Raw genomic sequence first — 15,426 nt, 5'->3', positions numbered from 1 at the left:
AACCCTTGTTTTTTTAATAGTATTCCAAAAGGTCCAACATTTTAAAATTTTTGAACCCGGGTTTTCTTTCCCAACTTAACTATATTCCATGAAGGCGGGAAAAATTTATAAAAGAGACTGCCAACGATGCCCCCATGATTTCAATGGATACCCGCTCTTATGGATCTTCGGGAGTCCAAAACACGGGGAAAAATTCCCATTTGGGGAAATTCAGAAATTTATATGTTTGCCCGTCAATATCTCTTATTATCCATGACTTTACTAACGTATAAAAGTTTTCGTCAGCGTGTAATCGGATTTTTTTTAAATTTTTTGTTTTGTCTCAAATTTCACTTAAAATAATCCATATTAGTCACATAATCATTTCTATTCATAACCACTGTCACTTGTTCTTTGTCAGCTTTGGTAACAATTAAATCTTTATTAAAAACAAAGTGATAAATATAAGGCCAACTTATCGAGCTGAATATTCGAGATGTTCAGTCAACTACCATTTATTACATGTATAAATTATAAAACTACAGTCATTATATTAAAACTAACGCAAATTACAATCATTCTATAAACGTTTCGACCGCACGCGGTCTTCTTCAGTATAATTATTGAAATATAAATTCTTACAATTCACATAATATCGAAATTTAATTATAGTTATTCAGAATCAAGAGTTTTTGAGTAATTAACGCGTGTTTCAATCCGTCCTGTCCAACAATGTTCGCCTCGATATGATCCCTGATTTTGTTCAGATCTCGGATAGTTTCATCGTTAATATGCGAGAAATTAACCCGTTCCGTAGGCGCTGCGATTTATAAAAAATTACCGATCAACGCATGTCCAAATTATAATATGTATCCCCTACAATTGGTAGTATGCTTACCTATCATCGTTCTTCTTGATAATTTTGCTACTTATTAACAGTTATTAAGGATGACACATAACAAACCAACAATACAGAAAGACAGCTCATTTTAAACTCTACTTGATCGGAGAGCGTGCGTGTTTATATATGATCTAATATCTATGTTTTACTCGTTAATGTCCTATTTGTCCTATTATTATTTCTTGTTCGCTAATATATCCAAAATATCAAAATACGACTCGCTAAGTAACTCAGTATCTTTGTTTAAATTTAGTCCATTTTTTTGTTCCTTGATATGTAGCATCTCAGAAATGAGTCTTTTATAATAATTATTTTCGTTGTCCATGATCTTAACATTGTCCCAATTAAAAGTATGATGTTCATTTATTATGTGTTCAGAAATTACTGAATGTTTCGTTGAGTCCAACCTAATATTATTTTTATGTTCTTTTATTCGCGTCTGCAATTGCCTCTTTGTTTGGCCTACATAAGATGCATTACAATTATTGCAACTGATCTTATAAACCACATTCGAATTGCATGGATGTTTAGTTTTATCTTTCTGCGCTTTAATAATATTGTCCAGTTTGTTGAGACATCTATACCCTACCATACAATTTTTATTTTTTACCGAGGAAACAATCATTTCTGAGATCCCATCTATATACGGAATGACAAAGAATTTTTTATTGACCGAGTCATTTCTTATACTTTTTGTTCTTTCTATGTTGGCCTGTCTCTCTATAATGCTCCCCTTAGATATGATGTGTTCTATCCGATGATTAATTTTGTTAAAAATCAGATCAAGAGGGTAACCATTGCTTCTGAGTATATTAATAATTAACTCCAAATTTTTATTAAAAAATAGTGGATGTGATAGCAATAGACATCTGTCTACAAGGTTATATATTATTCCTATTTTGTGGCATAGTGGGTGGTTTGAATAAAATGATAACGTCCTTCCTGAGAAGGTTTCTTTTTGATACCAGTCTATATATATTTTGTTATTAATAATTTTAAGTGATAAATCTAAGAAATTCAAGCTATGGTTAACCTCTTGTTCGACCGTGAATTTAAGTCTTTCATGATAGTTGTTAAAATTATTCACAATCTGAGTCATATTAGTCATAGAGGTGGCCACTATTATGTCATCCACATAACGAAAATAAAACAAACATTCCAAATTCAACGCTTTGAGAACTGTATCCTCAAGATCTTGCATAACCAGGTCTGCAATAATTGGTGATAACGGTGACCCCATAGGGGTCCCAAACGTCTGTTTATAAATTATGTCATCAAATGTAAAATATGTAGAAGTCAATATGAATTTTATACCCCCCAAAAATTCGTTTTTCGGTATTTTAGTATTTATTCCAATGTGATCCCATCTATCGTTAATACCGTCAATCGCAAGATCCAGAGGAACGTTCGTAAACAAAGACACCACATCCAAGGAAAACATCCTATCATTCTCATCAATCTTTTTACCAGACACTATGCTGTACAAATCAAAACTATTATTAATATGACTTTTCGCTTTGGGTAGACTAGTTCGTAAGGTGTTTTGTAAAACGAAGCCAGCGAGTATAGAGCTGTATCCACCGATGAAACTATGATTCTAACTGGATAGTTTTCCTTATGGAAAAATTTTTGGTAAACCTACGCTTTTGGAAGGGAAATCACTAAAAACGAATTTAAATTGTTTTTTGAAAAATAATCTTCCCTTTAAACCATCTCTTAAACAAATCATTTAAATCGTTCCCTATTTTTTTTGCACGGATTTTTTTAACCAATAGTTAAGTGTTTACATTTTTAAAAACGTTTTCCCTTTTGTTTTAATATAAGAATTCTTTTTATTCCCCCCGGCATTCCCTTGTCCGGCGCGTGTGAATAAACATTCGGATTGTCTTTAAAAAAAATTTTTTTAAAAATTCTGTGGCACCAAGAAATTTTTTTGTGACTTACGTCATTTTTATCTTGTGTTCAAAAAATTTTTTGCAAAAATTTTTGGGAAACCCCGTTATTTCCCGATTGTTGTGAAAAATTTTTAATATTATTTCGTTTTTCTTTCTCTCATGTCCTTGATGAATTCATTTTATCGCTGTTTTTTTTCTAATATTGGAAAAGATTTATCACCCATTTCCCCAAAAGAAATTTGAAACGGGTTTGGGGGGAAATGTCTTTTTTTGGAAAGATTAACAAACCAAATTTTTTTTTAGTATTTTCCAAAGGGTTAATTTTTATCATTGCAATTTCCCGGGAAACCCCCACCCTTTTTTCCCCCTTGCCCCTATCCTTTTTTTCCCTTTTTCCCCATATTTGCCACAAAAATCCCCCTTTTTTTTCTTGCTAAAAATTTTTTCCCCCTTTTTTTTGTCCTCCCAAAAATGCTTTTCCTTTTCCCCATCGACCCCGAGCCCCCCCCACAAAAAACCCCTTTTTTTTCCCCTCCCTGCCCAAAAAAAACCCTTGGTCACCCCCTTTTTTTTCCAATTTCCCCCTTTTTAAAATTCCAAACCCCCGGGGCCCCCCTTTTATTTTTCGACCAAACGGTATTAAAACCACCTTTTCCTTTCCCCTTTGGGTTTCCCCTTTTGACCCAAAATTCCCTTTTAAAAAAATCGTTTTTCCCGAAACCCTTCCCTCAACCTTTCCAAAACCCCCCTCCTTTAAAAACCCTCCAAATTTATTGGTTCCAATGGTTTTTTAATTGAACCCCCCTTCACATTTTTGCCCTAATTTCCCTTTGTCCCGTTTTACCCCCTTTGAGGGGGGAAAAAAGGGAATTTTTTTTTATTTTTTCGGGTTTTTGAATTTTTCCCAAATTTTTAAAAAACAATTATATTTTTAATTTTTTATGCTGTTAAAAACAAAAGTTTTTTCTCTTAAGGCCAATTGAATTTTTTTCTGGGCAAATAACCAAAACTGTTGTGGCCAAAATTTTTTAAAAACCTTTTTTTTTGAGTGTTCGAAAATTTTTATTAAGATGGGATGGAAATTTCAGGTCCCAAAGGGTTTTTTTTTTTTTAAAATAACCCCCTTTGGGGAAATAAAAATTTTATTTGGTTTTAATTTCCTTTTTACCCGGTCTTGCAAAATCAAAAATTTCAACTCAAACGCAAATTTTTTTTGAATTTGTCCCAAAATTTAACCCACCTTTCTTTTTTTTCCGGGGTTTAAAATTTTGGTTTTAAAAATTTTTTAAATTTTTTTAAAGCGGGGGAAAAAAAAAAACCAAAAAAAAAAACCCTTTTAAATGTTGGGGGAAAAAATCCCCCATTTTTACAATTTTAAAAATTAAAATTTTTTCTCGGTTTTTTATTACAAGTGGGGTTTATTTAAACGGCCCTTAAAAAACCCTTGTTTTAAAATAAATCTCGGTTTTTTCTTCCAAAACATCTATGAATAAAAAAAATTTAAAATTTTTTAAAAAGAACAGTTGTTTTGGGTTAAATTGGGCTTGGAACCACGATATTAAAAATAAAAATTAAAAACTTTTTCGCCCCGGGATATTGAAAACAAAGGGATAAAAATAAGGCAAATTTTTTCAGCTGAAAAATTCAAGGGTTTTAATCAACTTCCATTTAAAATTTTTAAAGTAAAAAATTTTAAAAAAACAGCATTTTAAATTTAAAAATAAGAAATAAAAAAAATTTTAAAAACGTTTCACCCAAAAAGCGGTCCCTTTTTCAAAAAAAAAATGAAATCAAAAATTCTTACAAAATTAATAATAAACCCCAAATTTAATTATGTTATTCAAATCAAAAAAATTTTTGAGTAATTAACGCTTTTTTAATCCGTCCTGACCCAAAAAATGTTTGTTGGGTCCCTTAAAATTTTTTTTAAAAATTTTTCGGATGTTTCATCGTTTTAAAAAGGAGAAAATTAACCCGTTCCTTTTGGACGTTTTCGGTTTTATAAAAAAATTACCATCAAAGCAAAAACCCAAATTTAAAAAATATTTTTTTGTACAATTGGTAAAATTTTTGTTTCCTTTTTATGTTCTCTTGATCATTTTGCTACTTATTAAAAGTTTTTATTAAGGATGGACCCCAAACAAACCAAAATACAAAGAAGAAATTTAAATTTTTAAAAATTAAATTATCAGACTTTTCCCCTGTTTATTTATGATATAAACTATTTTTACTCGTTAACGTCCTAATTTGGGCCCATTTTTTTTTTGTTCGTAAAATTCCAAAAATCAAAATAGGACTCCCCCTAAATAACCCCAGTATCTTTTTTAAAAAATTTTTCCCTTTTTTTCCTTGAAGAGGGTCCAAAATGGTTTTTTTTATAATATTATTTCTTTATGATTTTTTAAATTGTCCCTTTTAAAAATATATGTTCATTTATTATGTGTTAGAAAAATTTAAAAGGGAAAGTTTTGTTATCCAACCTAATATTATTTTTTTGTTCTTTTAAATTTCCCTCGAATGGCCCCCTTGTTGGTACATTTAAAATTTCAAAAATTTTTTGGGAAAGATTTTTAAAAACCCCTTTGAAGCAAAAATGTTTGTTTTTCTTTCTGCGCTTTAAAAAATTTTTGTCCCTTTGTTTGATGGGGCCCCCTTAACCCTACCATACAATTTTTTTTTTTTTTAAAAGGAAAAAAATATTTTCCAAAAAAAAAAACTAAACAAAGCAAAAAATTTTTATACCCATCATTTCAAAATTTTTTTTCTTTTATTTTTGGGCCCCCCCTTAAAATGCCTTAAAAATGATTGGGGTTTTTTTCCAAAATTTTTAAATTTTTTTAAAAATCAATAAGGGGAAACCCCTTTCTTTTAATTTAAAATTTTAAACCCCCAAAATTTTTTTAAAAAATAGGGATGCCCCAAAAAAAAAAATTTTTTTAAAAAAGGTTATTACCCCCCCTTTATTCCTATTCAAAACAAATGCGATGAGCATTGAAATCTTTGATTTGCATAGACAGGTAGAGTCATTACAAAATAGGATTTTTCATCTCACCAGCGGGTTATTTAATCGTTTACCTGTACTCGCGTGGAATAGAATTTTCGAACATCATAACATTGCTTTTAAAAATTGCCACAACAGATTGGTTACTGCACACGAAAAGAAATTCAATTGGCTTAAGAGAAAACAACACTATAAGTATATCAACAGCATCAAACCTATAGATATACATTGTTCTTTACATTTGGAAACTTCACAACCGACGAAAATATCACAAAATTCTCTCAGGGCAATCACTAATGATGCCAAGGAGATCAATATACACATAGAAGCCAATAAATTTCTCAATGATACAATTAACCCTTTGGAAAATACTAATAAAAAATGGTTTGTTAATCTTTCCAACACAGACATTCCGCCTAACGTTTCTAATCTGTTGCAAATGGGTGATAAATTCTGTCTTCCGAATATTAGTAAAAAAACAGCGATACATGAATTCATCAAGGACATAGAGAGTAATAGCAAACGAAATAATATTAATAATCTCACAACAATCAGAAATATCGCGGTTCCAAAATTTGCACAACTTCTGAACACGAAGGATAAAAATGACGTAAGTCAACAAAAATTACTTGGTGCACACAGAGATTTAATAAAATTTTGTAAAGACAATCCGAATGTTCTATTCACACGCGCGGACAAGGGTAATGCTACGGTGGCAATGGAAAGATCTCATTATATTAACAAAATGGAAAACGTTTTAAAAGATGTCAACACTTACACTATTGTTAAAAAAAATCCGTGCAAAAAAATAGAGAACGATTTGAATGATTTGTTGAAGAGATGGCTTAAGGAAGATTATATTTCAAAAACGAATATTATAAATTACGTTGTAGTGATTCTCTCCTTCCAAAAGCGTATGGATTACCGAAAATCCATAAGGAAAACTATCCAGTTAGAATCATAGTTTCATCGGTTGATACAGCTCTATACTCGCTGGCTTCGTTTTTACAAAACACCTTACGAACTAGTCTACCCAAAGCGAAAAGTCATATTAATAATAGTTTTGATTTGTACAGCATATTGTCTGGTAAAAAGATTGATGAGAATGATAGGATGTTTTCCTTGGATGTGGTGTCTTTGTTTACGAACGTTCCTCTGGATCTTGCGATTGACGGTATTAACGATAGATGGGATCACATTGGAATAAATACTAAAATACCGAAAAACGAATTTTTGGGGGGTATAAAATTCATATTGACTTCTACATATTTTACATTTGATGACATAATTTATAAACAGACGTTTGGGACCCCTATGGGGTCACCGTTATCACCAATTATTGCAGACCTAGTTATGCAAGATCTTGAGGATACAGTTCTCAAAGCGTTGAATTTGGAATGTTTGTTTTATTTTCGTTATGTGGATGACATAATAGTGGCCACCTCTATGACTAATATGACTCAGATTGTGAATAATTTTAACAACTATCATGAAAGACTTAAATTCACGGTCGAACAAGAGGTTAACCATAGCTTGAATTTCTTAGATTTATCACTTAAAATTATTAATAACAAAATATATATAGACTGGTATCAAAAAGAAACCTTCTCAGGAAGGACGTTATCATTTTATTCAAACCACCCACTATGCCACAAAATAGGAATAATATATAACCTTGTAGACAGATGTCTATTGCTATCACATCCACTATTTTTTAATAAAAATTTGGAGTTAATTATTAATATACTCAGAAGCAATGGTTACCCTCTTGATCTGATTTTTAACAAAATTAATCATCGGATAGAACACATCATATCTAAGGGGAGCATTATAGAGAGACAGGCCAACATAGAAAGAACAAAAAGTATAAGAAATGACTCGGTCAATAAAAAATTCTTTGTCATTCCGTATATAGATGGGATCTCAGAAATGATTGTTTCCTCGGTAAAAAATAAAAATTGTATGGTAGGGTATAGATGTCTCAACAAACTGGACAATATTATTAAAGCGCAGAAAGATAAAACTAAACATCCATGCAATTCGAATGTGGTTTATAAGATCAGTTGCAATAATTGTAATGCATCTTATGTAGGCCAAACAAAGAGGCAATTGCAGACGCGAATAAAAGAACATAAAAATAATATTAGGTTGGACTCAACGAAACATTCAGTAATTTCTGAACACATAATAAATGAACATCATACTTTTAATTGGGACAATGTTAAGATCATGGACAACGAAAATAATTATTATAAAAGACTCATTTCTGAGATGCTACATATCAAGGAACAAAAAAATGGACTAAATTTAAACAAAGATACTGAGTTACTTAGCGAGTCGTATTTTGATATTTTGGATATATTAGCGAACAAGAAATAATAATAGGACAAATAGGACATTAACGAGTAAAACATAGATATTAGATCATATATAAACACGCACGCTCTCCGATCAAGTAGAGTTTAAAATGAGCTGTCTTTCTGTATTGTTGGTTTGTTATGTGTCATCCTTAATAACTGTTAATAAGTAGCAAAATTATCAAGAAGAACGATGATAGGTAAGCATACTACCAATTGTAGGGGATACATATTATAATTTGGACATGCGTTGATCGGTAATTTTTTTATAAATCGCAGCGCCTACGGAACGGGTTAATTTCTCGCATATTAACGATGAAACTATCCGAGATCTGAACAAAATCAGGGATCATATCGAGGCGAACATTGTTGGACAGGACGGATTGAAACACGCGTTAATTACTCAAAAACTCTTGATTCTGAATAACTATAATTAAATTTCGATATTATGTGAATTGTAAGAATTTAGATTTCAATAATTATACTGAAGAAGACCGCGTGCGGTCGAAACGTTTATAGAATGATTGTAATTTGCGTTAGTTTTAATATAATGACTGTAGTTTTATAATTTATACATGTAATAAATGGTAGTTGACTGAACATCTCGAATATTCAGCTCGATAAGTTGGCCTTATATTTATCACTTTGTTTTCAATATACGAGCGACAATTGTATTAATTTAAATCTTTATTATTCTGCAAATATTTATTAGAAATATTAAACGCATCCTGAATAAATCTGTCACTATAATTGATATGTTATTTTATTAATTTAACACTTAAATGAGTTTTCGTATGTTAAAAAATATTGTGTAACATTATGTTGTAGAAATTTCACTTGAAAAGGACCACAACCAAATGGTCGAAACGTCGTGAAATAATCAAATAAAATTGCTAGTTACGTCGTAGTCAAGTTGTTTAAGCTTATTTTCACCACTAGCGACAAATATTAATTTTGATTGATATTAATTTTAATTTTACAACATAAGTTTTTGTCAATTTACAGTATTAACATATTGATAGAATTGATTATATTGATAGGATTGATTACAAAAGAAAACAATCAATACAATAATGCACTGAAAGTTTATTTAGATGCACAACAAAAACTTGAGATAATACAAGTAAAAGATAGAGAAAATCATGATAACGACAAAAAGCGCGATATTACTCGTACGAATGTTGATCGAAGACAAAGATTTTTAAACAAACAGTAGACACGATAAAGTTGAATTTATTCGGTACACACAGTAGGTCGACGATTTGAGTCAGCTAATTTTCGCTATGAAGGTAGAGTAAGAAGCGCGCGTGCGGTAAGACGCGTGAGACAAGAAAAACCGCTTAAATACAAAGAAAAGATACATCGGCGATGCGGTGATTTCGAATGAATGCTATACAAATAGAATACAATACCGAGAATATAAGAGAGATTACAATAGAAAATTTAACAAAATGAGATAATAATTTTATCACTTGAAAGATTATATATAATATTAAAGGGAATAATGAGAATCAAATAAAATTAAGAAATTGAAATTGAATTATTAACAAACAGAACTTTTTACATCTATTTTTTTAGATAAAGTATTACACATATAAAAGGCTAATAAGAGCAGAAGTAATATTACGGTTATAAAAACTAATTTATTACATTTAATCAATTTGTACTGATAGAAACAATAAAGTTTAAGTTAATCTAAAATTATAAAAATAAAATCGAAAGTTAAAACGAATGAGAAAGCGAACGTTTCGATCCAATTTTTCGGATCTCCTTCAGCGCAGTACAAAAAGCAAATTAAAATCACCAAAGTCTAAATGTTTTTAACGTATAAATGTCTAATAAACATATTTAGACGCGGTTACATCAGTAAACGAAATAAAACGTAAGATTAATATGACTCTCACTAAGCCATCACATTTACGTTACTGTGGGAAGCGATCCTCTCTAGTTTTTTGACTACGAGATTGGCAGGTGTTAAAATATAAAAATTAATCGCATTCTATAAATTAAAATAATTTTCTCATTACACCTCACTAATTATAAGATCCACAATCAAGTGCATTATGAAACAATAATCTAACAATTGGTATAAAAAAATGCTAACAAAAACTTACATATATTTATGATGTGACAATATTTTAGTTGTAACAGTAGCAAAAGTGACGCTAGTGTAATCCTCATGTCAGTAGAACGGCTCAGAGGAAACTGAATGTTAACAACAACAGTCTAAATCAATCGAAGGATTCTCATTTGTTTTTTACTGTGCCTTACTTACCGAAGGCCACTGAACAATTGATAGGTATTACAAAAAAAGTCGATACTAGACTCTCCTACATGAGTATGAATAAATTAGGTAAATTTATAAAAACACATAAAGACAAAATACCTAAAGGAGCGAATACGAATGTAGTTTATAAAATTAACTGTAAAAACTGTGATGCCTCATATGTGGGTCAAACTAGCAGAAAACTGAATACTAGGATAACTGAACATAAAAAACACATTAATAGAAAGTGTTCCAATAAATCAGTTGTTACTGATCATAGATTAGAGTTCTCTCATGAATTTGATTGGGATGAAGTAATAATTTTAGATAAAGAACCATATTACAATAAAAGACTTATATCAGAAATGTTATATATAAAAAGACAAACTAATGGATTAAATCTACAAAACGACACTGAATTTTTGCCTGATATATACAATAATATTATAGATTCTTTACCAAAATTGCCAGGGTTTGTAAACAGACCTTGATATGTATAATAAAGGTGAAACACCGAGTTACTGCCTCATTTGGGATTGGGAGTTGAGACGGTAAAGACGTTCTGTCTTTAGTAAACTTTTGTTTGTAAAAACTGTGTCTATAAGATCTCGTAGCTGATACTTGTAACTTCTATAAAATAATCGCCAATTTTATTTGAGTAAGTGAACAGTGCATGTTATTTTTCAAAAGTATAGTGAATAATTGGATATTGTTTATTTAGATCTCCATTTAATGTCTAACAACATTTCAATATGACGATTCAATCAAGATATCTCCCTTGACTAATAAATCAGGAGGCCTATACACAGTGATTACATGGCACTGTCGCTCGATCTCAGTATGTATCCAAAATTTGCACTTGTCACACGCGATGACTTATTTAGAAACATATGTAATGAAACAAAAAACTGACTTTTTATTATCTTGACATCGTTAATTGCCGTCTTTAATGTTCAATATTACATTTCAATTTATATAATATTTGTATTGCGCTGAGGAAGGCTCGAAATGTCAGCCGAAACGTTCGCTCTAATGTGTATTTCTTATGTATATATTATATTATTTCGTTAAAATGCGAATAAATGATCACTTCTTATTTATTTCTTGCTACGTTCAAATAAAGTTTTTTTTTTTTTATATCTATTTTTTAATATCAACTGACAACTTGTTAAGTTTAATAGCTCTTATAGCCCTTCTTTGTTTACAATTTATTATTACTAAATTTAGATAATATACACTTTACGTATGTTCACACTTTGAACTTGCACCTTGAATAAAATATCACAGTTACTTTTCATGGTAATATATTATTACTAAATTTAGATAATATACACTTTACGTATGTATGTTCACTTTGAACTGGCACCTTGAATAACATATCAGTTACTTTTCGTGATAATTTATTATTAGATCGTTTAAATTTTTAAAGGTTTAAATTTTTGAGTACCTTCTTTTGAACATGGCCTGACCTTTTCATTTTTATGATTTTTTTAGGATCATTGCGTTCCCCTGAATCATACCTACCCCTATGAGTAAGCCCACGTAGGACTTGGCATCAGAAAATTTAATTTAATTTGTATATCGTTTTCTAAAAAAAAAAGTCGCACTCTGCTTTTCAATAGCATAAAGTGATATTTTGAATTACCGTTTCAGTGATTTTCGTAAATAGAGATGGCACCCAATATCTCGAGCAAAAATTCTGAAATACACGCGGAGAAAGATTTTCAAAAAGAGGAATTTTTAATCATCACGAAGAGGACGGATAATGAAAATAATATACAAAATCGAAACGCGACACATATAAAATTCGAAGGATTATTTAAGTTCAATACGAAGTTGAAGTGGTTGAATGTCATATCCATTATTTTTCTTCATATGAGCATGATTTATGCCTGTTTCACTTTTAAATGGTCCGAAGATCTCAGGACTAACATTTGGAGTGAGTATATTCTTTGTGGAGTATTGTACAACATTAATTTTAATTTTTGACTTACAGAAGAATAATTAAATAGAAAATTAAATAAAAATTTTTTAATTAATTGTTTTTAATAAAACTGATTATTTTTTATACTTTTTATACGAATATGTAAAAGCATGTATAACAATAAGTTGATTGAAAGTGTACACGCGCGTTTACTAAAAATACTGTAGTTGTCAATTGCTGAAATCGACAATAACTGACATTAGCCGAAAGCAATCGATTAGTTTTACATGATAGAAGAGAAACATGATAAAAAGCTTGACAGAGGACAAGCCAAAGTTTCATTTTTATTGTATAACTTTTATTTGATTGCAGACATTGCATCAGTCATCCGCGTCAATTATCACAAAACATATTGTGAAAATAATTCGGTGTATACATATATACATATGTATATATGTGTATATATATATACATATATATGATTCCAATTTGAGAATATTAAAATTTAAAAAATAATATACTTGATTTTATATAAAATTCTTACAAATTTGAAATAAATTTTTATATAATTTTATATAATTTTTTGAAAAAACGACTTGCTTTATGTTGAATAAAAATATAATTTGTTAAAACAATGTGATAAGCAAGCTCGTATCAAATAAAAATTAATACAATAGAAAAAGGCTTTTACACAAGCAAATATGGATGAATATATATACAGTATATATATATATATATATATATATATATATATATATATAATTATTGTATTTAAATATAAATTTTACAATAAGTTTATGCAAGACGTTTTGTCATTTACTTGTGACTTCTCAATCGCTAAATTCAATACAATTACATACAATAACAGTCTATAAATTTCATCTTAAAGCTATAGTTGTCTTGTTGGCAATGTAAAATATACTAATATGTCCATGTTCTTCGTATTAATTTCAGTGGTCGGTAATAATTAATGTTCGATCTATATGTAACAATAGCGTACAGTTAAACTTTTATACGGATATTATTAGATATAACTAATATTAGTTAAATTGCAAACACTTACAACTTTTTATTTTTCGCCTCGGTCTCCATAATAGTGTGTTATTCTTTATCAACTATTAGGCTGAATATACGCAAAATCTTTCTCTGAATCTTTATATATTATTTAGAAAAAGATGAAATTATTTATATTTTGTTTATTTTGTCTAAAATCGGGAAATAAGCCTTGTCTAATAAATCAATATCATCTATAAGATTCAAACTGTTTTTTTGTTGTTTAATGTGTATTGTTTCTGATATTAACCTTTTGTAATATAATTTGTTAATTTATAAGTGTTTTTATAATAAACTTCTTGATACACTACATTTGTGAGAAATATGTGTTACATTATTAATTATAATACATTAATTTCATAAATATCCTAATTAATTTAACTGACTCTTCTTATATCAAGTGCTCGTCATGTGTATAATACCAGCGATCGGTGTTACTGCTGGTGCTCATCGTCTTTGGACTCATCAAGCTTATAAAGCAAAATGGCCACTCAGAATTATACTTTTCATCTATTTAGCTGCGGCTGGTCAGGTAAAAAAGTTTTCAGTTAGTTTTTGTATTGCAAAAAGAAAAAACTTTACGTTAATCTTTTTTTTTTAGAATAATCTTTATGACTGGGTGCGAGATCATAGGGTGCATCATAAATACACGGACACAGACGCGGATCCACATAATAGCAACAGAGGATTTTTTTTCTCCCATGTCGGTTGGTTGATGATGAAGAAACATCCAGATGTCATTCAAAAAGGTCGTCAAATCGATATGAGCGATATATTAGCCGATCCTATCACCGCGTTTGGTTGCAAGTAAGACTACATGTGTTAAAGAGTTAATATTATCTCGCATTATGTCCAAATAGCTATTTGAGAGGCAAAAGGGAACATAAGATGTGTAAATTTTATTTGTACTTATATAATTCATTTCATAAATGCATATTACGTTACGAGAAAATGTACAGATATACTGATTAATAAGTTGTGTTATTTCACAGATATTTCTCGATATTTCAATTCGTCTTTGCCTTTTTGCTACCGGTAATAGTGCCTGTTTATGGATGGAATGAAACTTGGTCCAGAGTCTTTACGTCACAGATTATACGTTACGTTTTAAGTTTAAATTGCACATGGAGTGTTAACAGTGTGGCTCACATCTGGGGTTCAAAGCCATACGATGCGTAAGCAGATATATGCGTCCGAAATGATACGAAATTATCTATATATAAACTTAATAGAAAGAAACTTCAATGTATCTTTTTATTGCACAAATAACTTTATGTAATTTATTTTAATGACAGATACATAAATCCGACAGAAAACAAATTCGTCGCCTTTGTAGCGCTCGGTGAAGGCTGGCATAATTATCATCACGTGTTTCCGTGGGATTACAAGACGGCCGAATTAGGAAATTACACGCTCAACATGACCACGATGTTCATCGATGCCTTCTCAAAAATAGGCTGGGCGTATGATCTCAAACAACCTTCCAAAGAACTCTTAAGAACCGTCGTAATGAAGAAAGGTGATGGGAGTCATTCTCTGCAAAGTGTATCGCATCCAGATAGCAAAATGGATTAATAATTTCTGTCACGTTTTTTTTAATTCAGCAGCAGATTATCCAATGACGAACGATGATTAAGCTGAACATTTATTATCAACAGATTTATTATATTTTTCCAGAATTAAAAGAATCAATGATTCTATTAAATCGACTATATATTTTAAAATAGAGTAATATTTAATATAAATTTAACGTATAAGACGGGCAACAAAAGCCAAATCGCGGATGACAATGCGTTATCCTAACGAAACTAAATAATTTTTCGTTAGAATTAAATACCGGTGCACAAGGCACCAAATTTTTACTTGGACACGGCCAAGATTTTAAATATGAAATAATCTCATATTTTGAGATTTAATTTCAATACCCCTTTAACCCCCCTACGGAAAATAAATAAATGAATGCAAGAGAAAAATATAGATCCGAAAATCGCTGAATCGGGAATCGAACCCGAGACCTTTCGCTTGCCAGGGCGACTGCTCTTCCAGCTGA

The 15,426-nt window shown here is 30.2% G+C and overlaps 1 protein-coding gene across 3 annotated transcripts; it reads left to right on the top strand.

The window, feature by feature from the left end:
- Window positions 1-10,859: 10,859 nt before the first annotated feature.
- LOC114940654 (acyl-CoA Delta-9 desaturase-like) lies at window positions 10,860-15,081 on the top strand. 3 transcript variants are annotated; one of them, XM_085483744.1, is made up of 8 exons: window positions 10,860-11,057; window positions 11,121-11,237; window positions 12,053-12,338; window positions 13,778-13,908; window positions 13,978-14,183; window positions 14,369-14,551; window positions 14,672-14,895; window positions 14,981-15,081. In XM_085483744.1, exons 3-8 carry the CDS (start codon window positions 12,071-12,073, stop codon window positions 15,010-15,012), a joined length of 1,044 nt encoding a protein of 347 aa, XP_085339870.1. In that variant the 5' UTR covers window positions 10,860-11,057; window positions 11,121-11,237; window positions 12,053-12,070; the 3' UTR covers window positions 15,013-15,081. The 3 variants fall into 3 exon arrangements, with proteins under 3 accessions (XP_085339870.1, XP_085339871.1, XP_085339869.1); XM_085483745.1 differs by having other exon boundaries at window positions 10,861-11,057; window positions 14,984-15,081; XM_085483743.1 differs by having other exon boundaries at window positions 10,862-11,057; window positions 14,672-15,081.
- The last annotated feature ends 345 nt before the right edge of the window (window positions 15,082-15,426 follow it).

Source organism: Nylanderia fulva, unplaced genomic scaffold (genome assembly GCF_048542155.1).
Source record: "Nylanderia fulva isolate GAGA-0341 unplaced genomic scaffold, ASM4854215v1 Scaffold266, whole genome shotgun sequence".
NCBI lineage: Eukaryota > Metazoa > Arthropoda > Insecta > Hymenoptera > Formicidae > Nylanderia > Nylanderia fulva.
The sequence above is the reverse complement of the archived record's forward strand: the minus strand, read 5'-3'. Positions and strand labels throughout refer to the sequence as shown.

What these genes read in the sequence shown, in the direction of transcription:
- LOC114940654 (XM_085483743.1), top strand. Translation starts at nt 12,071, where the DNA reads ATGGCACCCAATATCTCGAGCAAAAATTCTGAAATACACGCGGAGAAA. An exon ending in TCTCAGGACTAACATTTGGA is followed by an intron (nt 12,339 to 13,777) that starts GTGAGTATATTC and finishes TCTTATATCAAG; the next exon opens with TGCTCGTCATGTGTATAATA. An exon ending in GGTTCAAAGCCATACGATGC is followed by an intron (nt 14,552 to 14,671) that starts GTAAGCAGATAT and finishes TTTTAATGACAG; the next exon opens with ATACATAAATCCGACAGAAA.